Source organism: Anomalospiza imberbis, chromosome 2 (genome assembly GCF_031753505.1).
Source record: "Anomalospiza imberbis isolate Cuckoo-Finch-1a 21T00152 chromosome 2, ASM3175350v1, whole genome shotgun sequence".
NCBI lineage: Eukaryota > Metazoa > Chordata > Aves > Passeriformes > Viduidae > Anomalospiza > Anomalospiza imberbis.
The window spans coordinates 13,616,506-13,642,172 of NC_089682.1; the positions used below are offsets into that span (position 1 = coordinate 13,616,506).

A 25,667-nucleotide genomic window follows, 5' to 3' on the forward strand; every position below is an offset into this window, starting at 1 on the left:
CTACCACTGAATTACAAACAGGCTCTGGGGCTTTGCCAGCCCTGGTGACATCCTTGCAGCTCTCAGCTGCAGAAATCCTCCCCTATCTGAATGCTTCCAGGCACCATTTATCAGGATCAGCCACCATCTGTTAACTATCGAGATTTTAGGAAGTCTTGACTAATGTGGACCTAGCAGTAGTGCAGGGGTAGATTACACACCATGAGTTTTTATGCTCCAGAGCCTTGGGAAGTGCAGCTCCAGGCAGGAACTGTTCTGCCACTCTGCACTGCGGTGACATCCAGGCTCTAAAAGTAAGTCAATAAAGGCTAATGTGATGGAGGTGTAAATAAGGAGAGGGAGCTCACAGAGGAACAGCTAAGTTCAGTATTTGTACTTGATTTTTTCGCCCTGGGATTTAGCAAACACCCAGAAACCTGAGGGGGAAACCAGCATCTGCCTCTCTGCTGGCAGGGAATACTGAGTTTCAAAGAGGAGGAGAAGGAGCAAGATGAGCAGCCAGATACCGTGTCAGCACAGGGCAGTCACTGCAGAAGGAAGGGGAATAGGAACAAGATGAAAACTGGGCAACTGCAAGCTAGAGCTCAGCTAAAACAGGCAAACCCATACATTCTGCACAAGTATTTTCCTCTTAGTCCTGAGTGGTAACTTAACTTTGTCGGGGCTGGATCTTCCTTTCAGCCGAGCATCGCCTGTGACTCAACTGCCAGTACTTCAGCCAAGGTTGAGGCTTCTTGCTCCCCATCCCCCGGAGGAGCAGCAGGGCACTCGGGTTTGGCATTTTCCATGTGAAGCCTGCAGCAGCTGCACAGCACACACCATGTCTTCCGTAACCCAGCGTGATGCAAAGCCACATTGCTGCTAATGAATAGAGGCACTTGCCTTAGTGTAGCAGATTGCTTGGCTGCAGAGGTGTCTCTTCCACCCCACCAACTCTAGCAGGCCTCAACTCAGCTTTACAAAGCAAAAGTGACAATAAAGCTCCAAGCAAAACAGAGCCTGCAAGTGTTTTCTCTTTTCAACAGACACCCAAATCCTGACATTTCCACCCTCAGTTTATGGGTTTGGGTCGTGCCTGCTCCAGGGAGCTGGAAAAGTGGCTGCCAGTACTTGGCAGGCACCAGGCTGTCTCCCTTAAGAAGGCACAGAGGAATAAAGTCTGAGAAAGCTAGGAAGCTCAGGAGGAGAGGGGTGGTCCTTCTTAACATTCTAAAAGGAAAAGGCTGTATGAACTAGGAATACTGGGTGTTCAGGTAGAAAAGTGACCTTTGAAGACAAGAGTGTGACCAATTTGTGCACAAAGGGAGTCCCCCGTGTGTGGCTCAGGCCAGTACACACAGTGTTCCCACACTGGGGGTGTGGACCAGGTCATCACGAGCACAGCAGAGGCAAACCAGCCATGCTCCAGCACTCTGGCTCCCTGCTCACTCCCCAGTGAGAGGCACAGTGCAACCCCTGCCTGCCCACAGCCTTCCCCTCTGTGCAGTACTCAAAGAGCATCTTTTCACTTTGCTTTTGCAGAAGCAGATGTTCCAGGAACGAAGCGGCCGAATGCTCCAGGCTTTTTCTCCCCGGCAGAGCCCAAACAGCAGTCCTACGCGAGGCCGCTCTCCGTCCCGTTCTCCATCTCCACCCTGGGTCATCAATAAGACCTCCCCTCCCTCTTCTCCAAAAGCTGCCTCTGCCTCCCTCAGCAGCATGAGCGAGGGAGATGAGGATGAAAAATAAAAAATATATTTTTTTAACCATGAGACAGAAGAACAAGCTATGAACTCAACCACTGGATGGGGAGAAGCTTGAGGAACACCAGGGTTATCTCTGGCAGCAGGGATCGTGCTCTGGGAGATGTCAAAAATGAACTGGAGCACAGCAGGGGAGATCTCAGGAAGAGCTTGTCCCATCCCCACTCCCTCATGGTGCTGGAGGCCCAGCCAGCAGCATTTGCCAGGCACAGCCCCAGGGACTGACAGAAAAACACACCCATGTGCAAGTTCCTGCCCCTGTGTTGCTGCTTTCCATCTGCTGCTCCAGGCCAGGCCTGTGGGAGCTCTGCACCAAGGGGGGCTGGCAGGAGGAGCCCAGCTGGCTCCCGATCCAGACCCAGCACACAGGGAAGTGCTGGCTGCAGCCTGCAGAGAGAAGATGCAGTTGTACCCTGCTGACCTTGAGCTCTTCTGGCACATGAAGGAATGGCATTGCTGCAGCAAATATATTGAGAAACTGGGAATAAAGTTGGGGTTTTTTTCCTTTTGAATAACATCTGTCCCAGAGCCCAAATCATGCACTGAAATGAAGAGCTCTCCAGGCAAGTTGGTGGAAATCCATTTAACATATTCAGTGCTGTTTGTTGAGCAAGCCTCTGTGTGGGGTGTACATAAAGAGTCGGGCTTTTTGCTTTATCAAATCACTCTCCATGTTCCTAGTGCCTGAACAGCTGCCTAATCACTTCTGGTTTGCTCCCTAGCTTTGCACTTTGAAGGCAAGAAAGTAAATGAAAAGACAGCCATAGCTGGAATGTGGTGGTGTAGGAAATAAGAGTTTGAAGATGCTGATGGTTTTTACTGGTGAATTATAAAAATATCCCAAGGCCTTGGGATGTGGCCTCTTAGGAAAACCTGCTGCTCCCAGCTATGTATCAGCAAATGATGAGCAAACTACTGTTGTCACATGGTACTCAGCCAGTACAAACTTCTCATCAAACTTCAAACAAGATGTGTTCACAGACACTCTACCCTTGCAGAGGATCCCAAGGCTATTCCTCTACACTAATACGGAGAAAAAAATGGGAAAAAAAAAGGAAACTTTTTGAACAGGATTAGGCCCAACTATGTTCTTTCCCTGTCCATGACACGTGTACAGCCTGAAGCAGAAACACAAGTGAAGCTCTCCCCTCAATGCTGATCTTCCTAGCTGGCAAAGCCAGTCCTGCCTGACATCTGGTTCCACGTTCAGTCCCTCAGCTGACACCTGCTGAGGTGGCTGCAGGAGCTGGCAGGATTCCTGAGCCCTGGGGCTGCTCCACCCCACAGCTGCAGGAAACCCCCAGCGCTGTGGTGGGGCTATGCCACTGATGCCATTTGGCTCCCAGGCTTGCCTGGCACAGCTGCCTCAGTGCACAGGCACTTTTGAGCCTCTGCAGCCCAGCAGCAGCTTTGGTGCCAGGCCGGCAGGTAAAGGCTGCCACTGTCCCTGTCCCACAGGCAGCCTGCTGGGCACAGCCTCGGGCAGCCCGGGAAGGGGGCCGCAGCCACAGCAGCACTGCTGTGCCACCACTGCCTGGAACTGCAAACCCACCAGGACACACTGACTGCTGTGGGCAGCACCTGTCAACATTTGCTGGCTTCCTGCCCAGGCAGCACAGAAAATGCTGGGGGAGGGAGGGCTCCACATCATTCTAGGAAAAAAAACCAAGGGACCAAGATGCCTAAGCATGTGAGGTGGTTGTGCGTGCTTGCTTGCAGCAGCACCCCCTGGCTGCTGTCCTTACCTTGCTAGGTGACCTGCTTTGTCGGTAGACACCTTTCCAGATACTCCTCTGGGCAAGTAAATGACAGACCTTAGTACCAGGCACCAAATTAGCCCCACACTCTGCTCACTCCCTACAGCTTTCATACCTCCTCCACTACGAGGTAACTGTTTTTTCTTCGGCAACACATTGCCAGACACTTCCCAGACCACCACAAGACCAAGTACACAGCATCTCATGCACTTTGTCTTCTGGAGTCAAACTAGTTCCTTCACAGGGCTGCAAAAACAGGTGAGCAGGAAATAGGGTGGAATGTGCAAAGGGACAGCCACAGATATTTCAGCTGCCACCGGCTGTGTGCCTGATGGGACGATGCAATTAAGACCTTTCTCAGCCTTAGGCAACCTGTTACTGTAATTTCATACCTGGGACGCACTTGTTAGTTTTTCTGATCCTTTGCAAGTCTTAAGTCTTCCCATCACAAACCACTCCTCCACCACTGGAACTGCCTGCTTCTACTGGTGCTGTTGTACAAGCCATATCCAAATGCAATGGAGGTGGGCAAGGATTTGTTCTTAGCTTTTACCGTTGTTTTTTGTTCATTTTACTTTCCTAGCACTTACTGTTCAGCAGCCCTTGCTCAGTGGTTTGAGTGGAGACAGCACTACGACTTGTACATGGGAACTAGAGAAAAACTCACCAGTGACCTGTTTTTAACAGAAGCTGTTTCTCAGGGTCACAGGTGGCTACCCAGCAACAAAGCCATATTCTGTACCAGGTGTCCTGTTTGCATTTAGGATATCACCAAGCTGAAGCCTTTGCCCTGCTGGTACATTCATGTGCTGTCTCCAGCAAACCAGAACCTCATGGTGTCTGGACATGTGGAAGGCAATTTTGCACTTCTGAGTCATGGTTGGGTTTTCCTTTTCACAAGTATTGCTTTAATTCAGTCCTATTTATCAGCCAAACTCCACATGAACAATAAAGTGTATGACAGACACAGCTGCCTCTCCCCTTCATTTTACAGCATCTTTGGACACATGAACACAACCTGCAGAGGAAACCCCAGTGACAGCACAGTGCCTGTCATCCCCATCCTTGGTAACCCAGGGCTTTACACCCCCACAAAGCCACGAGAGCAGCTCTGCCAGCGTGCCCAAAAGGCTGCTGCTTGAGTTCTTCTGCTCTCTGCACTAAGAGGATTGACTCTCCTTGCCTTTACCTTGCAGCCAGAAAAGTGTGGGTGAAGGCAAGGAAGTGCTTGTCCCAACTGGAAAGTTGCAGCATTAGACATCAGCACTCTGATACCTTCTTTTCCTTGCCCCAACACAGTGGAATCGGGAGGCAGTATTTTAATTCTTACTTCAAAGTGGAAGAAACTCTGCTTTTGCAGCCATTCTGGTTCCACTGCTGAAAACCATCCCCAGCAGCAGCTGAGTTGCTCTTGTGGGTGCCAAGATGATGTATGGCTGTGCCGGATGGAAAACTGCAGCAGCAAACATGAGCCACAGGGACAAATCCTGACACTGGCTTTTGGACTTGACTCTTCCCTGAACCAAGTCAGTCTGGTGCACCAATATTCCTGCTTTGCTCTTTCCCATTTGTCCTTTCTGTAAGAAGTCTGTACCTCCAGCAGCTCTAAAGTTATTTATTCAACAGTCTTGCCTCAGGCAGGGAGAAGCTAAAACAGCAAATGGAGGCTCAGGACTTCGTAGCCAAGACATTTTTAATTACAGAATAAGCAAATTTCCAAGTCATTGAGCCTAGGAGAGAAACTATTTAATGGCACAGAGTCTACACCAAAATGCTCCCAGATAACACAAGGTTACCTGTATGACCCAAGATGTATTTGGGTCTGCTTTCAGCAGTGCCTTGGTACCACTTGGGAGATGTGTAAGGAACATCCCTGGGAGTGAGCTTACGGTGTGCAGCCCAGTCCAGAGGAGACCCTTGTTTTGGTTCATGACAAACCCCTCAGGAACAAGGCAGTCCCTGAACCAACACCAGGCCAGTCGGCTCTGCAGGAAGGAAGGGTTTGATGCTACAGGAAACTTGCATGTAAATGGGTGCCAAACCATCATGGAAAGTCTCCTGTGTGATACCACGTAACTCCCCTACATTCTCATAAAACAGAGCTGAAAGTGAGGCAGAAAATGGAGCCAGGGCTTTGCCTCTTGCACGGAGGCCCTTTCAAGTACCAAACCATCTTAAGATCTCTTCTGAATGGATTTTGACAAGAGCTTGCTTTCCTCTCAAAACACAATGCGTGTTCCACAAGTACACACACACAGGTGTGTTTTCTGCCCTTTTCTTTCCAAAAGGAAGGCCCTTTCCCAGTGTAAGGAAGGGCAGCATCAACATTTCTAATCCAAATGGAAATCAAGGCCACTGCCTTATGACTCTTCCTGAAGGGAGAAGAGACAGAGCCTGAAATAAAAATAACTGAAAGCCTTTGGACGTGCACTTTCACTGTGCTAAGTGGGGAACGTGGGGCTGAGACTCCAGCGAAACTGAGGTGCTTCCCAGGACAAGCGCGTTTGCCGGATCTCCCAGCGGAATGCAGCAGGCTCCCATGTTACAACCAGATCCTCAAATATGAGACCTGAACTCCCCTGCCCCAGCAGTTACTCATGGCCAGTTCAAACAGTTCTTTCACACCTGCTGCCTCCATCTCCTTTTAGATATTCTCTTCAACAGCATCAATCCCTGCTTCAACAAGGAATGGGGAACTGCAAGTTCTAGGCCAGGTGAGGCAGTTCTGCCTTTCACACAAACACAATTTAATTTTTTAAATGTTTAACAGGATTACTCAAGACAAAAATGTTCCATTATCTCAATTATTCCTGTGCCTAAGCACATGTCAGCAGGAACACTCAAAGGGAAAATCCTCCCTGGTGGCACTGACCAGGCTGCATGTGTACATCAAGTCTCACACATACTTCAAATTCTAGAAACAGCTTTGATAGAATAAATTATGTCCTCTTCAACACATTTTGTGGTATTTTTTTAACCATATTTTTGTGATTCTCTAATTATATTTCTCTACAAGCACTGGTTTTCCATAAAATGAAGTGACTGTGAACTGCAAAGGCATCATCTGTGCCGTAAGAGCAGATTAATTAAAACCTGCTCTTTACAAGTGACCACTTCTGATTACCAATGGGGTATTTAATGTTCTACAGACCATACTGGGCTCCAGCTCTTTCATTTCAAAACTAACACATTAACCAGTAGGGATCCAGTTACTTTGCTACTTGGCCATATTTAAGACAGTTTATATCATCATCAGCTTAAAAGTTAATGAGCTTCATTTTTACTAGTGTCCTGAGCTTGCACTTCGGTGGTATGTCATTAAAAGCAAATGACAAAACAAAATGGGGAACTATCCCTTGGGGGAAATTTTCATTTGTTCCCCCCTTGGCTATCTAAAAGGCCTCTCAGAAATGAGTGCCTTTATTCCAGAAAAGAACCAACCTAACATTTTAAATATTCATACTGTTCACATGCAAACAAAACTGCATAAAGCCATATCCTGTATAAGAATTTACAAAATGCCCCCGGAATATAATTCAAACAGCATCACAAATTTTGGGTGGCTTGTTTTAATTTCCTTTTTCCTCCTCAAGAGAAGCTTTTCTTCAAGTGACCCCACAGCACAAACCTGGTACCACAGCCACAGAGAGAACATGAAGAACTGTTAGAAAACCCACAAGCTCACAGTCTGTATCTTCTAAAGAAATGGAAGAAAGAATAATGCTGTGAGGTCAAACACCTCTATTCTGACACCTTTAAATTTCTACTTTGGGAAGTCAAATCCATTTGTCATTAACAATGTAGACCTAAACCACACAGGAGCTAATTAAAACCCAGCCGTGATGCAAAGGGTGGTGGTGGTACCATGCCATCAGCAGAACTGACTCCAGCCATTCTGACCTGAATGAAACTGTATCCACAGAGAACTACCCAAGACATCTTCTTGCAAGTTTTACTCAACTGTTTACCGAGAACCCAAAAGTTCAGATTCATTATGTATTTGAGCACTAACAGCAAGACAAAATTCGTTTCAAAAGACCAGAACAAAGCAGAACTCCAGCCTCTTCACCCATCACAAATGGCTATTTGTGAATAGTTTGTGAGTGACAGCCTTATCCATTACAACATGCAGGACCCAGTGGTTTTACACAGGCAGTTTTCAAGCATTGCTTCACGCTGACCACGACACCCATTCACTGAAGGGACACACAGCTCTAAAGGAAGGAAGATTTGTTTCCCTGGGGGGAAAAAGTAACCTTTAGTGCAACAACAGAGAGAAACTACCACACAGCTGTGACTCACACCTGGCACACACACACACAGAGCCACTTTACCTCAGTGCAAACCTGACCATGCCTCGAGTGTTGGACCTCCACCACCCCAAGGACACATATCAAGCATTCCATATCCACAAAGAGATTTATTAACCAAAGGGTGAAGAACCAACTGGATCAGGCAAGGAAGGTGCTCTGGGGCAGCCATGCACACCCACAGGCCCAAGTCTGCCAGGACAGCTCTCATGGCACAACGTGCAACATCAGCTCCCACAACCACAAGCACTTCAATGAAACTCCTCTGAAAGCTTCCAAATACCAAACAGTCGACATGGGACCTTGAAAATGGGAAGAACTGAAGTTCTCTTCTGAAATTATCTTTTAAATCAGTGTATTGCAGGTACCTGCACATTTATTTATTTCAGGAAAAGAATCTACAGTGGCAGAGCAAAACAGAAAATCGTTTTACAATGTTCAAATGCTGGTTGCAGCTACACACTGGCAGAAGCACAGTGATGTGCCTACTGCCTTTGGACCAGGAGACCCATGAGGGGAGTAGCTTGGGCCAAAGAAATACAAAAATTAAGCAAGTCACTAGGACAGAAAAGTACTTCAGGATTGCTGTGGCACCATTTCTAAATGGCTGCTGCTCTTGGACAACACACAGCACGCATTATTTACATCATTCCATTCCATTCCATACATTCCATGTAACTCCCAGACAAGATAGTACAACAGCTTCAAGTAAAAACAGTCTCTGAGTTAGATCTTGACTATAAACTGATCTGACATTTTTAAAAAGTTTATTTTTTTCGTATCAAGCATGCCTGACATGTTTTATATGTCTCGCTTCATTTAAAAACTGTTTACTGCAAGACTTCTTTCCACTGCAAACAACAAATTGAAGTACTGAGTAAGTCTACAGCATCTAAAAAAAGCATGAATTGCATAGCAAGAAACTGATCCCTTATTACAAATTGTTCTCCCACATATGTTTGTGTCCTAAAGCCATAAATCTTCATTATACTGCTGCTGCAACTGTTTGCTTTATCTTCTCAGGCAGCAACTATCAAATATGCAGTACACGCTGACACATTTTGCAATTTTGAGCTACTTAATTAACTACTCAGCTCCTGTGAATACCCCGTCATGGCACATGGTAAGCAGTGAGAAAGTACAACACAGATTTCTTCTCAGCTGAAGTTTTAAAATAAATTCTTAATCTGAAAGAAAATTATCTCAGTTCTAGCAAAATCTGGCCATCTGGAGCCTCATTTATTACTTAATAAGAAAGCTAACGAGCCAAGCAAGACGGGTCCCCAAGCACTTTCCTGCTCTGGAACTGCTTGGTAACAAACTTTGGGGTTTTTCATTTTGCTGAATAACTTCAAAATGCATATAAAACATCATGGAACACTGAAGAAATTTTAAGGTTAAAGATCTGTTTCTAAGAGCTATTTTGACTGTCAAGAATAATCAGAGAATTAGCTTTTGGGAGGTTTATATAGCAGAAAAAACCCCAAACCCAAACACAGCTCATATGCTAAAATTCCTCTTGAGCTCCCAAGTGCACCTCTCTGAGGGTGCTCCTCTGTAGGCATGTGAGAAATGGACCTTGGACTGCCAAATCACAAACTGAGCTCCATACTATGTGAAACCAAACCAGTCCTTTAAAAATGTCAACAAACAGTTTTTACATAATTTTATTTCTCAACCACAGAAAGAAAAAAGGAAAATAAGAGTATACACAAGTCAAATACACAGGTAATAGACCAGAAACAAGACAAGTATCAGAAGATTTAAAAATAAATTTAAAATATCGCCAGGTAATCTCATGAAAAAATACCTTCTCACTCCTCCATTACAGGTTTAGTAGATTCAAGCAATGCCACCTGAGAGGAAAGGCACCACAAGACCACTTTCCCTCGTGTTCGCCAGGTGCAACACGGAGCAGCTCAGCAGGAAGAGCTGTCCCATACCTGACCTTGGGAACAAAGGGACTTAATTTCCACCCACATGGCAAACTCATCACACGCCACTGCAGGGTCAGCACACCTTCCCTGTGAGGTGAGCCAGCCTGCAGGTCCCTGAGGACAATCCCTGCCTGATGTGACCTGCAGAGGGCACGGATTTCAAAGGACTGTGTCCAACACCTCTTGGCAGTATTCAATTCAAAGGAAAAAATCAATAAAGCAATTAACACCAGAAGGAAAATGTCAGAATTATCATACACTCATCAATCCTTCTAGTACCACATGAAAACCCCTCCAGATTTAAGAAGCAAACAAGATCACTATGCTGATTTCGAGGACTTTTAAGGCAACATAATGCTGCAATTAAAGCACATGAACTTTAAATTTTCTTATTTATTTTTAATTAGAAAGCTGCTTCAATTACACAAATCTTCATTGTTTCAAATTAATATCAACAGCCCGAGTCCTGATCCTGAGAACATTCATTTAAGTGGCATTCCTCTCATACAATGTTGACTTGTGCAAGTATTTGCAAGACTCAGCCCTGAAGTCACTACACAGTTTCTAGCTACGATCCTCATTTGCGAACAAACTCAACCTCTGAAGTCAGTAACACATTGTTCTGTCACGTGCCATCACATTCTCTTAACTTCAGCAAAAACACATTTACATATGTGAATCCACAGACAGGTGTGGATGCCAGGAAGAAGCAAGGAAGAGCTACCAGAAACCACGGCAACCTGGAAACAAGCAAAGAAGGGGAACACTACAATGGGGCATGGTTTTCCTCAAGATAAATACTAACACTGAACATTCAGGCTGTTTTCTACAGATTTTTTTTCATTAATCTTGACCATTTTTGCAGCACCTCACACATAAGGATCTAGAGGTACCTATTAATAAGGTGAGGAGGGAGGAAACCTCTTCCATGAGGTCAAGATATCACCTTAAATACCATGTCTGGGTGAAGGTGAACGGGCAATTGCACTAAAGATCACTCTTGCTCATTTCTTAGAGAAAGTGAACACCTCTTAGAGAAGGTGTATCAAAGCAAATGCTACTGAGGACAAAGAAAAGAATGCTACCCAAGTTGTAGCACTAAATGTAGCCTTTCATAGCAAAAAGTAGCCTGAGTTTTCCAAGAACACTGTAATTAATATCCGTATTCTTTAAGCATGTGTCAATGGATCTGCTTTAAACGTTGCCCAAGAGGTAGCACAGACTGCAGCAGGACAAAGACTTTCTCTGTGCTCTCCTGGGTCATCATAGTCAATTACACAGGCAAAGACTGCACCTGAGTTGCAAAAGAAGCATTTTGGTATTTTCTGAATATTTCTCATCAAATGTAGACTCTGAAAGACCCCTTGCTGCCCCAAAACAAAGCAGGAAGCACAAATATGTACATGAAAAAGAAAAGAAAAGCAGGAAGCACAAATATGTACATGATTTGGAGAGACTTCTATATCTATTATTATTAAACTAGGCAGAGGATTAATAACATTACATTCAAGACACATACACCAGAAAAATGCACAATGGACAAAAAGTAAACTATTTGTTACACTATGACATAGAGAAGTTGTTTGTAAATTCTCAGGAAGAATCAAGGAGCAAGCATCTCTTGTTCAGTTTGTTAATCATAAATACAACAGGTAAGGGACATTTTCACTGAAAACGGTTTTTTTGTATTTATGTGTCCTGTAAGTCAAGACAAGCAGGTTGCAATGACATCAGCAAGCCATAACTCTGAAATTCATAAAAAGGAAATATACTTTTGTATCATCAGCAAGTTTGGAATTAACAGCCCCAAGATATTAAAACATAGTTTTAAGATATTCCAATCAAAGGTAGAAGTAACGAGAAAAAAAATCAGTATCTGTAGTTAAACCAGCCATATTAAAAACCCACCCATGCTCATTTTCAGGCACAGCCATTGAAAAACCCTCTCCTAATTGCAGGTCTGCTGCTGCTGCTTCCTAAAACAGTTTTCAGACTAATACCACTACACAGAAGCAAGGCACAAGGACAATGAGTGGGGAACAATTGATGGCACACCTGGGATTGCCACTAAAGCACAGGCTGCCTGGACAAGGTTGGAGAGAAGAAAAGCTGCTTTTCTTTCATATTCATTGTAAATGCCCCCACAGAGACCTTGGGGAGTGGAAAGAAAATTAATTCCTGCTCTTTTGAGGTGTTTGTACAAGCTCAGGGTTCTTGGAAATAGGTGTCATTTCAGGGGAGTTCAGTTTTCAGGTACTGGAGCGCTCCAGTCCTGTGAGCAGCCAGTTGTTTTTGTGGACCAAGTGACATCACTAACACACCATAATGTCCTCCATGGTAACTTCAGCTTTTGTTCACACTTTTCCATGGTTTACATCCACGGCTCCCATGGCCTACATGCACTTCATGAGAACAAGTCCAATGTGTCAGCATCCTTCCTTTGCTTTCTGTTCCCTCTCCTCGTCATGTATAAGGAGACAGCCAAAAACAAGTACCAGGTCAGGATTTACTACTTCAAAATACAATTTCTAACAAAAGCTGAAACTCAAGTTTCTTATGTAGACTGCCTTATTCCTTGGAATGTTTTGGGTAATGTTCTATAAAAAACACACCACATGCAACCAAGGAAATATCAGTTTCATCACAAATTTCTATCTTCAACCAAAATCTCCTCTGCAATTACTATAAAACATATGCAACTTGAAATAATTTTAAAAACAGTACAAAGTTACAGGTGGGGGCAGAAGATAAATCACTACATTTTAGTAGATGTGACCTGCAACCAGTGTTTCAGTCAAACCATTCCCCTAGTTTCACCACACTTGAACAGCAGCCCGCCTTCTCTGCAGCAGTGGCTGCAGTGCTGGGAAGCTGCTGCTCTGGAGGCCACACGTGTCACACCCTCACCGTGCCCTGCCAAGATCCTCTGGCAAGCGCCAAACGGGTCCAGCTTGGGAATGGGAGGGCCCATCAGCCCCCTCCTCTTCCTGCCTCTGGCAGAGGGGGCTCTGAGGGCAGCACTGCCCAGCTGACCGGGGGGGCTCTCCCTGATCCACAGGGAAGGGCAGCAGCCCATGGAGACAAGGACCCGGCGCTCCCACGGGCCTGATCCCAGTCTCTGTGCGTGGAACACCCACGGGACCTCGAGCCCTGTGAGCTCATCCACTGCTCACACACGTTCAGGAATTCGCTGCAACAGGCAAGGCAAGAACTTCGACTCCTCAGAAATGGGGCTCTATGGAGTTTATTGCTCAAAGCACTTTATAATCCTTCAATGAGACGTGCTATGAAGTGCAAAGTACTATTGTTAAGTCAAACTAAGATTCTTCTTCTTTTTTTAAAATACCTAGGAATTTCTCAGCATTTCCCTAATAAATCAGTTCTTTATAAAAATAAATACTGGGAGGACAAAAGGGACAGTTCCCCCACAATTTCAGTAAACAAGTTTCACTTTTCCATGCTAAAATCTCTATTAGCTTTCCAAAAAATATCAAAACACCTAAGAGAAACTGAGGGTGCATCAGAGCTGCTTACAACTCATCTCCTTTATTGCCACAGCTAATGTATCACCAGAGCTTCTAAATTTCACTGTTTTTTTCTGAAAGGCCATAGTATCAGAAAAAGCATTTGGCAAAGAGTTTGTGAAAACCAGTTTTCTAATAGTCAGCAATGACCCTTACGATAAATTTAAGGGGGAAATAGTTGGATTTTTTTCATCTTTGATATTTTTTAACTTAAACCAGGTACTGGCCACATTTTGTCCCTCCCATTTCTACTGTATTTCCAGTTTCATGTACTTAGACCAATGACATGTTCCAAAAGCTGGTGTACAACATCTTTATATACACTACAAATTCAGATGACCAGACTGTAGTCAGACATTGAATGTATAAATAACTTTGAAACTATTTACATGTTTTAAACTAATCAGGTTTCAAGCAACCAACACTCTTAAGGCAAATTCATTTGTATGACTGGCTGTCTGGCCTCTCAGCATTTCTCTCCCCTCCCCAATTCCTCTAAAACGATAAGCAAATAGGAACTTGATTTACCCCCTGGCCCCTGTATTGACAGAATTTCTTCTAAGAAGAGATGATCTAACTACTTAGGAGCTTTCCTCAAAACAAGGAAAAACCCATAGAAATGTGTTTCTGTGTCAAGAAAATCATTAAGTTGCATACCAAGAAGTGGAAATCCTACCGTCTTGTAACAACACAACTTTTGTATGCACATGACAAATGGGTTTGGGAATTTGGAGAAAGCATCAGTTTAAAGCTGCACAACCCTTCTTAGAACTATGCATTTATAAACTCACTAGAGATAAGATCAGAAGAGCTCAAAGGCTCTTAGGGGTGACACTGTGCAATACAAAATGCTGCATGAAGCACACGTTTAACTATGTTAGAATTTTTCTCTTACACCATTTTGCTGTGCAAGATACTATTCACCACTTTAAGGGATTCTGCACATCTTACCAATCCTTACATTTGAATAAGAATTGGCCACTTCAAATAGTATCTTTTTGTTACAACATTGTGTTCCTAAGTGCAATCACAGTGCAATCCCTTTTGTCAATGCATGACTGAAGCAACCAAGCATATTCTGGTGAAGTACACAGGATTCACATACCAAACGTGCTCAGTGCCTTCCTTCAAGTCCCAATCATCACTTTGTTCTTAGTATTTTCAATGCCCTGATTAGGTCTTTGTTTGGAAGTAATTAGCTACTGTGGTTTGAAGGATTTTGGAACAAAGCAGAGACTTTATACTGAATGCAGAGGTCATCTCCAACAGAGACAAAAGGTGGCAAATTATCGATTAGCTTTGTATTTAGAAGCATCCCTTGGTTCACTGCTGGGATTGCTCCAGTCATCTGCTTCAGGTGTGGTCTTGTAGTGCCGCCATGCTGACTTATTAAAAACAGGAAGTCTTTCAAATGATTCACTTGAAAGGGCCTATGGAAAAACAAAAGCAATGGTTAGGTATCACTGGAGATACAAGAGCAAGGTGATACTCTGAGGAGTTCTACAGTTACAACTTCTGTCCCCAACAAGTGTCACAGTGTTGTATGTCACTGCACTACTTTGAAAATACTTGAGCTATGACTATTAACTCTAGTTATACTCAAAGTCACAGTCAAAGTTAAAAGAAAATAATAGCATTGAAAAATACTTCCCTTCTTTCCAGGGAGTGGTGTCTACACAGATGGCAAGAAAAAGATTTTTGGTCAGAAACATTTTAGAGAGATTTGTCACTGACAAAAAGCGGCCAGCTACTCCAGCACTTCCCCTCCCCAATGCACTTGGGCTCTGCCAGCACACTGACCTGTGGGGGCTGACCCAGTTCAGTGCCCTGGGCCACCTTTTTCCTCTGAGAAAGGCCAGGCCCTCTTCCTCCACACACACATGCAGAGGATCAAACCCATCAGAAGCAGAGGAGTCCACAACTCACTTGCCATATACAGCAGGGCACAGTGACAGTGCAAAGCCAACAACCTACACAAGCTACACAGTCTGTTCTTTTAAACTGCCTGATGGAATTCAAGCAGTGCCAACCTTTAGCCCTTGAGTAGCCTGGGCCGTCCCAAAAAATAACAGGATCAATGCAGTCTGTTGCATCAAGAACTTCATAGAATAGAACATATTTACTAGTCAGGAGTTGGCCAATAGACTTGTCATTTCTATTGTGGCCAAAACTTAGAATCAAAAAGCAATAACCAAAATTATCTCTTATCACAGTTCTTGGAAGATTCACCACTTACGACAGATTAGCAAAATACAACAATCCAACAAAGGGACTGGAAAAAAAAAATCAAAGCAAACAAACTAGTATTAGTGCCAGATTATTATATAAAACCTTGGGGTTTAGGATTAAACAGGTCAAAGTCTCAAAGATAGCAAAAAGAAATTTGAAAACAAGCTGAAAAGAACCTGCTACAAACAACCTGCACTGCATTACTAGTTTATAAAAGGGTGAAATTCATACCTTCAAATAAATAACAGCATCTGAACCCACACCTTCCATTGAGTAGAGTTTAAGGTCACCTTGAAAGTACCTCGCGTAAAGACGAGAAATTGGCAATCCATAGCCAAACCCAGCCTGCAAAAACAAGAGACAAAAGGAAAAACGTGATGAAAAGTTAAAAATGTGCAACAGATCTCTATTAATTTACAAAAGAGAGGACAGCTAAATATTAAATTTGTATCAAATTCTTTTTGAGGCTTTCCTTTATTTCTCAGCTTATACTCTAAGTCCATATTCAGCCTTTTGAGCAAACTCCGTTTTTCCTGTGCATTAGATTTTAGTACAAAAAGAGCTGAGTCCTTTGCTAGAAGTCCCTTGTCCATTTGCACTTTCTCAGAGGCAGGTAGGTGCAACATACCAGACATGCTGCTGGCAACCAGCAAAGCAAACCAATGCTCTACACAGCTTCCTCACTGTGAGGACCACTGCTGTAGTATTGCATTCTTTCTTTGGAAAAAATCAGAGTTCTGACAGCAGATTTTTTTCTCCCCCAAGCCTGCAATCGTTCTCTCAAATGTCTCCAGACTTAGGAGACTACACAAGAAAGCCAGAGACAACTCTTGTCTACTTCATCTAGGTCACACTATTAAGTGACAACTAATGCCACAGAGACCAGCAGAGTCCTGCAGAGGAACACACAGACTAATACAAGGCAAATTATCCTCTCTGTTTAACAAAAGATCACGATCCCACAGCACTGAATGATCTCCTGAGGACTGAGACACCGTACAGTCCACACAATTTTCAACGCATAATGGACTTGATGGGCATGAAGTTTAGATTTTAAATTGACAAAACTAATATTCATAATCATGCCTGCAACAAGATCAATCACATGGCACCTCTTCCAACCCTCTCTTGTCAGAAAAGTTGTAAGAAAACCCTCCAATTCTCTCTAACTGGAGCTAGGGAATAAGAATAAGCATGACACATGACTCTTTCAGATGTGTGCTGAGAACCACAGTGGTTGGTTATGCCAAAAAAAAGGTTATTTGGTTATGCCCAAATCCCACCTGAATTTTTCAGGACTATCCAGTGCAATAAAGGAACCATTCCAAATACAGAAGCATTTGGGAAAAAAACCCCAAACATATACAAGGCAAGGTAATATGGGTGAACTACAAGAAAAAATAGATACTTGAAGCTTTCAGAAAAACAATAAATTAATTCCATAATAATACTTCTACAAAAGTAACTTGACAGAAAAGTGATAAATATGCCCTGAATTTTACAAACAAAAGCCCAAAATGATACAAAATAGAATGCTAAGAAGAAGATTTCGCAAGCATTATTTACAGCTAACATGTGACATCACTTGATATGAAATCCCTTGAGGGGAAGAGTGAACATTAAAGAACTTTTACTACAGTGTCCATGACAAATTATCTTGCTCTTACAATATCTTTCGGCCATTTTTGCATTGTTTTTACAGAATTTTAAATTTAGTATTAAATTGGTTTACAGTTGCTCACTCAGTTCTTCTGAGCAAAATGAGACACAGAAATGCCAAAAATGCCCTTTTCACACAGCTTGTCATAGCTTTTAGTGTCCATTAACAGAGCTAAAACAGTTGTTTAGCTGCACTTTTCCCAACATCATGTTCTAAATTTCTCAAAGAGAAATTTCATCTCCCACTAGAGACATATGCATCACTTTCAAACACCTGGCCTTGAAACTTCAGAGATTTCTTTCTTAACCTCTAAAACATTGATTTGGCTGGCTTAGAAATAACCAAAAAAAAAGTCAAAAGTTGACCTCCTCTCTTCCTGGAGACTGGATAATAAATACATTAGAGAAATTATAAAGCACAGCGACCAAAAGGCAACTTGTGGACAGTCCATACCCCAAGGATCAGCTCAAGTAAAGGGCAGTATCAAACAATACTGAAAACACTTGTTACTTTCCTCCCTCCAGAACCACCCCTCCTTAAAAGCCAACTTCTGTTTGTCTCCTCTTCCTTTATGCTCTGTGCTAGCCCACATCATTATTTCATACAATAAAAACGTTCTCTTTCAAACGTTTCCTGTCCAGCCTCTCTGTGCACTGCCTTTAGGGTGCTGTCCAAACCAGGTAACTTGCAAAAACTACAGAGACAAGAGACCCCAGATGAGTACCTTGTTAAATCCTGGCCCTGCAAAGGGTCTATTCTGCAAAAGACAACTAACAAGAGGTGTTTGCTACACAGATCTGTGCTTGACCTAGGGAACAGAACAGTCCATGACGGCACATCTGCCTTGATAAAGGAAAACTCCTTAGAGCAAATTTATCATTAATGTCACGGTATACATTAAACAAAAAGGAAGTTATTACATTTCTGTGTTACCAGCATTGACAGGTTTTAATTAAAACTAATTTAAGCCACGTTTCTCCTGCTATAAACAAATGCTGTCAGAGACAGAACCATTAAATTCCGTAAGAAAACCTACTACCAATAAACATGACCATGTGTTTTAATCTGCACTCTGTGTGCAGTGCAGATGAACCTAAGACCTGCTAGAATGCAAATGCTGCCATGGTAACAAGGTTTCTCAGCAGGATTTAAACAACATTTGCAATGACAAGGAGCAAAAATTTTCCCCAATCAACAGAAGGATACCTCTCTTCCACTGCCCCATTCCATGAATGTTTCATAAACTAGATGGGATCATAGAACAGAAAAATATGTCTATTTACACTTCACCCATCTTAGCTTAGAATATTACCTAAGTCAAGGATGACACACTACCAAGCTTCTGCAGCACTGTAATTCTTTAGTGGTTTGGTCTTTGGCACTAAAGAAACTCCTTCTGTATGGACATCAAAGAGGATTTATGTGGAACCTTTCTGCTGAAGGATTTTTATTTCCACACTGACATACAAAGCACTGCATAATTGTTTTTATAACTGGTTCTGGGCCATAACACATAACATGTCAAACTTCACTGCTAAGTCCTTGTTCCTGTTAGTGGCAAGATTTGGCACAAACTCACAGTTATGACTTTCTTCTTTCTGCACACACATATAAATAACAGAGCTGAACAGCTTTTCTCATCTTTCAGTATTGTGAAGGCACTGGACAGACTCACAGGGCAAAAGCTGCCAGACTCAAGAAAGGAAGATCCTTTGTAGGTTTGACTACAGTGGCATAGACTGGGAAAGGAAAATAAAGCCTGAAAATGGGATACAGAAGAATACCAAGGATAAATGCCACAGAATTAAAGTAAGAAGGTTTGAAGATGAGGAAGTAAATATAGCAATGCATTGCTAGAGATGCACTGAAAAAAAAAAGAACAGTGTCAGTCCTAAGATGAACACATTTTACAATCAGAGCTACAAAGGAACAGACAGTTTAATAGTGAATACAACTGGTAATCAAGGTATAAGTTGATCCTGAGAACGAGTTTCAGGAAATCCTTGTAGACTGATATGGTAAATTGCTGATCAAAACTGAGACAGAACAAAGGCAGATTATGCATCAAGAGAGATTCTACCATTTGTGACAGAAAAAAAGCTTATATTTGAATTAAGGCCTGTTGCCTCTCAGCACATTCAAGATGATTTTCTATGAAAAAGCAGAAGTTTGAAACATAAGACTGAGATGAGCTGTAGAGGGAGATGTGAAGGATCAGTACCAAGTCAGTGCAGACACAGGACTGGGTTTCACACCTCCCACAGTGTAAAGGGGTAAACCCAGTGCAATGCACTGCCATGCCGCAACGGTACCTACTGTGGACCAAGGCAGCACCATAAAGACTTTCTGCTCATAAGCTAAGAAGAAATTTATCTCCTCTGAGTCACTCTGAACTGATTTTACCTTCAGTTTACTGTTAAATATTTTATATCCAAAATAGTCACATGGACAAGAGGGAACAGCCCCAAGCTGTGCCAGGGATGTTCAGGTTGGACATCAGGAGTCATTTCTTCACTGAAAGGATTGTCAAGAATTGAAAGTGGCTGGCCAGGGAAGCACTGGAGTCAGTCACCATCCCTGGAAGTGTTCAGGAAACAACTGGACATGGCACTCGGTGCTGTGGTTTAATTCACACGGTGGTGTTTGGTCAAAGGTTGGACTTGATCCTGGGAGGTCATTTCCATTCTTATTGATCCTGTGATTTCATACTCTGCCCCACATTCCATTATCCATCTGAAGGCACTTGAAGCACAGAAATATCAGTAGGGGAGAAAAAACCCAACTACTTAGGAACATGCTAGATGAGAATGCTTCTAAGCAGGGAAAGGAAATTTCTTAGAGAATCAGCTTCTCAATAGGCTTAGAAATAAAGGATTGCATCAGAAGCAACAGAGATGAGAAGAGGCAAAATACAGCATTTGTATTAATCCACTTACTGAAACCAGTCAAGTGGAACAGTAGCTATACAATTTTTATCACCATGAGACAATATGCATTTTAATAAAACAATTTAGAAATAGTATTTTAATTTTTTTTTAATCATGCTTGCTAAAATAATCTACACATACAACACTGAAATAATTTCCCTGACTAAAAGAAACTATGGGGAAGTATTTTTTTATTTGAAATATGGTCCTGATGCATCTGAGGAAGGAGTATCACAGCAGATATTTCCAATTAAATAGGAATATACCAAATATGTTCATAACACATGCAGGATCAGGAATGTTTTTTGATGTGTTTTACAGTCCATAACTTAGACAAAAATTATCCTCAAGCTTCAGTACAAGCTTGTGCATTGCCAGAAGGTGCTTCTCAAGTGCTGAGCAGTGTGGCCCAGCTTTTTAATCAGTTTATGATAGGAAACTTAGATTAACAGTAATTTATATATCAAAGAGGAGCTTATTAGGTTATTCACCTGCTCAGTAATATAGCACTAATGATCCTGCCCATTAACCTGTGAAAATACTGTGCTATGCAGGTTTTTTATGCTTGCTTCCAAGAATGTAATGTTAAGACAATGCAAAGTAATTTTCTATTTTGTAGACTAAGTGATAACAGAATTCATTTTCTCCTGTTCGACCTGGAAAGACTTGCTAACGATAAAGCATTTCCTCAATGGAAAACCTGATCCAGCAGATTGCAGTGCAGGAAAATGTTGGATCAGAGTGGTGCAAAGAGACATTTAAATACATATTGCAATTGCTTACCAAAGGCACAGCCCTCGAGGGCTCCAGACTGGGCCTGGGTGCTGTTGAGTACATGTAGTTAAACAATCTGTCTATTTTTCTTAGAGGTACACCTCCACCTTGGTCACTTATCTAAGGAATGAGAATTGAAGAGTTTTAAACAGGTTCTGAAAAAAGCCCACAAAACATCAAGAAGCATTATCTAAATTACTTTAGAAACTAACAAAAGAAGCAGTTATGGACTTTGGGGCTGTCTGGCTCGGAGAAAAGGCAGCTGGGAGTGACCTTGCTGTGGTCTACAGCTTCCTGAGGAGGAGAACTGGGAGGGAGGTGCTGATCTCATCTCCCCTGGATGCAGTGATGGGACATGTGGGAACAGTTCAAAGAACATCATGGGAGGTTTAGAGTGGACATCAGGAAGCATTTCTGTATGGGAAGGGCGGTGAAAGAGCAGAACAGGTTTCCTGGAGATGGTCAATGGCCCAAGTCTGTCAGTGACCAAGATGCATTTGGACACTGCCCCTAACAAAAGTTATTTGGCAGAACAAAAGTTCTAGGCAGCCCTAAAGTGGTCAGGGAGTTGGACAAGATGCTCCTTGTAGGTCCTTCCCAACTGAAAATATTCTGTTCTAATGAATATGAAGCAGGTGATACAATAATTAATTTGCTTTTTCAAATTAAAAGTTATTCTCCTCTAAACCTAGCAGGTTTGCAATGTGTATTGTTTTTAGGCATTTACCTTAATAGATAGATCTTCTTTCCCCAAAGTGACTAAGGTTTTGATCGATGGATAGGCTTCTTTCTTACCTTCATGCAATTCCACTGTAGCTCTCATTGAATTCTGAAGATAAAAGAAAACACAGTCTCTTTGATTCTAATATATTTTTCTGACAAGTCAGAACTTGAATTTATTTTGTAGCATCTACTCTGTCCTACAGTTGTGTACAAGATAGAAAAGCCTGTTTTTAACACCAATTCAAGTGCCATCAAGTCAGTGAATTGCCCAGTTAAATTTTTACATTACAGCTTGTTATACAGAACTTTTATTTATTTTATATAGTCAGAGAAAAGAAAGCAAGACCATTTTTTCTTGTCCTGTGTGGAATCGAGTAAATGTATCCACAGGATGAGAACATCCTTCACCTCCATCACGCCTACACCAACAGTGACCCTCACCACTGAAAGCTAGTTTTGATTTTCTCAGCCTAGCTCACATATAAGTTACCATCTGTAAATCTGATTCCATGTTAACAGAGTTTCCACTGCCAGGCCCAGTTCTTTACAGCTACAACTTACTGGCTTCAGCCTGTTTCATGACTTGTACCAAAAACATACTCACATGTACTGTACAAATTCTCATCTGTTCTGCTCCAAAACTAATGTTAAATTGGGAGAAGACTTAAATGAACATGGTTGACAAATGTCAGAAATCAACCCCCAAAAAACAGCACTTTGAAAAAGTTTCTCTCTGGCCAAATACAAGTTTTCCTCTCAATTTCTGGTGTTCAGCTGCACCACTTAGAGACCACCTCTCTTCTTTCAAATGATGTAACAGCTCTCACATGTTCCATTTGCATTCTTGTTCCAATTATTCAGGAAACACAAAACTAAAACAAAGCATGTCATCTACACTATTCAAAGATACAGGGCCTGTTTTCACAATAAAGACACTGATCCTAACCTGTCCTCAAATATGCAATAAAGAAGCAAGCTCATAAAAGCTGAAGGTTATGAATATTCCATCACTGCAAAACTAGGCTGTCATGAGTGTTCCAAGTTAATCAAAAAAACTACAAGAGCACAACAGGAAAAGTGGGAAACCAGGCAGTTTTTAAGTACACAGGTTCATAAGAGAGGGGTTTAAGTCTGGCTTTTAAACAACTGAAGAGTGTTTGAAACTTAAGAATAAGCTTAAGAAAGGAAAACTAAAATAAGATTTAAGAGCCGTAACTGAAAGGAATCTCAATTTCAACAGAAATAGGGTCACAAAACCCTCCCAAATATTAACAAGTGCAACCTACCTTGAATAATTCAAATAACATATGAAACAAATGAGAAGGTACATAGACTACTTGAATGGGCTTGTTTGGAGCTTTAGCTAAAAAAAAAAAGGAATAAAAATGTCAAATCATTTTTCTTCCAAACAGTATTTTGTAGCATTGCCATTTAGCAGAGTAACACGAACATGTAGGCACAGACAAGTATATAAGCATGTTCTAATTTTCCCAGTGCAAAATTAGTTCCATGAAGTAAAAACATACATTTCAGTCACTGCTATCACCTGAAAGAACACATCATAATTATGATCTTCAAATCCATCCAGTCAGCAGACTTTAATGTTTAGATATGAAACTTCACTAAGCAATGGTTGGTTTCATACAACAGTGCTCGTTAACCATTCCTACTTAAGTGGGAGACTTCCACATGCTCACATACGATTTAAGCATAATATTTGCTGCACAAAAAGATTCTTAAACTAAAGAAAAACCCACTGTTTAAATATTCTAAAATCAAGCACATATCTTCCCTTCATTAAAACACACAAAATGTAAGTATTCATAAAAATTTTCAAATATACTTCAAACAATATCCCAGCTTCCATATTCCAAACCATCACTGAATTGTTTGTCCATTGCTGTCCCACTGTGAGTGTTTCAGCAGAGGGGTATGGCTTGGCACAGGTCTAAATGCCAGAGTGCTCATTGATTGATTGGGAAGGAAATAATACAGCTGCATTTAATACATTCCAGGACAGTACTGGGGCTGAAGATTAAGTCATCCCTGAACATTCAAATATCTACTGGCATTACATTATGCAGTTACAGAGAGTCAGACTGAGCAGCAGTTCAGACTGAAGGGAAGTCTCAAACTGTCTGCTTCATGAATTCCAGGAAGATAAAAATATGCACAAAGAACATGACTGGAATCAACTTCATTCCTTTTGGCACTGAGGGCTGGTAATAATCCCAGTCATTATTTTAAGAGACCTGGTAATGAAAACTCCTAGGAAAAGGAGAAGACCAAAACAATGCTCTGCAAGGCAACTTGACACTTTATTCTGTTAATTTTGTCACTCCATACTCCCATTCCCTTACGCTTCACCGAAACCAAGGCAAACTGACTCACACTTGTTTGAGGCACAGAGATAGAAAATGAGTTTTTGTTGCTCTTGCAAGGTAATTTGCAAGAGTTGCTTAACCCATATTGATAATAAGCTGATTTTATGGAAATATGTAATTCTTTATTCACTTTTTTTTTAGCTCCAGCAACTTGCTTTCTCTGCTGTTGGAACTTTTTACTTATGCCTTCAGATGAATTTTGCATTGATTGATTCCTCTGCTGCAACAGAGCAGCAGAGTGATTATCTCTTGAATCACTCAGTTTAAAAGGGGAACATCAGGTCCTTTGGTTTTGGGAGAGATGGGTGACAATGCATCATTGCTGACAGTATCATCTTGTGTAGAGAAATGTTTCTATGCTACCCAGTAGTACTTGATCAACACACATTCCAAGTATCACACTCTCCCATTGAGTGCTACCTATTTCTGAGACTTTTGCAATTCTTCTGCTGAAGTTTGGAACCATCTTAGTCTTATGTTTGGCTGCTGTCCAAAATCTGGGAGAGGATCACTCAGGAAAAAAATTTTTAACTAAAAATATAAGCTCCGTTTTGTCAATAAAATAATGAACAAAAAGCAGTCGATATGCTGACACAGCCTGTCTCATCAGTTTTGTGTCATCCAATTATCATCTCTGCAATCAACTTGAAACATATTTTCATGTGAGAGGTTTGTGATAGGATTTAAAGCATAGACTACCTAATAAAAATTCCAATTTTGCCATCTTACACAGAAGGGCTCACCACTGTGTTGATAAAGCCAATGGAATTCATGGGTTTATAAGCCTACTTCAGAATGAAATAAATTTCAGTTTTGTTAGAAGATTAGAAGGCAGACATGTTTCCTTCTCAGTTATGAGGAGCCTTGGTTTATTTTCTTTAAAGTGATAGTGAATTTAGCAGATAGAGCTCTGCATTCAACATAAAGTACATATCATGATAATAAACAATAATTCATGTGCCATGTTTAAATATTAGAACAAAAGTAACTGCTTTGTTCAAATTATAACTTACAATTAAACAACAAAACTAGAAATCACAGATACCAGAAATGCATTTCTTATACACATCAGTTACATAAATTTCATAATTACCATTGAATTCTTCAACTTCCAGATCAGGTGCCACGGTATAGTACTGTTCACATAACATCTTAGCTGTTTCATAAGCATCTACAAAATAACAGAACAAACACTGATTTATCAAAATCTTCTAGCGATGACCAGCAGTGTCCATCCTCCCTGTGAAAGACCACAAACAGAACATTCCTTTGAGCACTAGTTTACAAGCATGAAGCTGGTATCCAAGCTAACCCCTTTTTCTCTCTATACTCGTAGCCCAGTTGTCAGGAAAGGGAAAACTCTATCTAAAGCTCTACAAAGAAAAGCACAGTAGTGGAGAGAAGCTATTTTTCTTATTTGTTCAGGGCTTGAAAATTAGAAGGATGTAATCTTAGGCTGACCATAAAATCTACTTATTTATTTCCTGATGACAATTTAATACTTGTTCTTTCCATCTCAAATAACAAAGGATGACATTGCAGCCACAAATTCAGGTTCTCCAAACACAATACTACTTACAATACCTAATTTTCAAGGTCTCTTGGGGGAAAAGCTAGAGAAGATTCTTCATTTCTTCCCACTGAACCAAAAATTACTGCCCCTGAAAATACCTCCCCATAGTCCAAATCAGGCTTTAGGT

General features: G+C 41.8%; 2 protein-coding genes across 9 annotated transcripts in view; one reads left to right on the forward strand and one right to left on the reverse strand.

Annotated features, from left to right (window-relative positions):
- Window positions 1–11,113, forward strand: part of PCYT1B (phosphate cytidylyltransferase 1B, choline) — a 48,057-nt gene extending 36,944 nt beyond the window's left edge. For 6 of the 8 annotated variants that reach the window (XM_068179837.1, XM_068179836.1, XM_068179839.1 and 3 more), the window contains one exon: window positions 682–994. In XM_068179837.1, coding sequence (XP_068035938.1) covers window positions 682–865 — 184 coding nt within the window. In that variant the 3' untranslated portion in view covers window positions 866–994. Of the gene's footprint in view, window positions 1–681; window positions 995–1,521 lie in introns of those variants that run through there. The other 2 variants (XM_068179840.1, XM_068179838.1) reach the window with 2 other exon arrangements.
- A 1,861-nt stretch (window positions 11,114–12,974) lies between these two features.
- Window positions 12,975–25,667, reverse strand: part of PDK3 (pyruvate dehydrogenase kinase 3) — a 50,812-nt gene continuing 38,119 nt past the window's right edge. The window contains exons 6-11 of the mRNA XM_068179846.1: window positions 25,061–25,138; window positions 22,870–22,946; window positions 21,588–21,689; window positions 20,870–20,980; window positions 15,731–15,844; window positions 12,975–14,700 (exon numbers count right to left, since the gene is read on the reverse strand). Of these exons, the coding sequence (XP_068035947.1) occupies window positions 14,557–14,700; window positions 15,731–15,844; window positions 20,870–20,980; window positions 21,588–21,689; window positions 22,870–22,946; window positions 25,061–25,138 (626 nt within the window). The 3' untranslated portion in view covers window positions 12,975–14,556. The remainder of the gene's footprint in view (window positions 14,701–15,730; window positions 15,845–20,869; window positions 20,981–21,587; window positions 21,690–22,869; window positions 22,947–25,060; window positions 25,139–25,667) is intronic.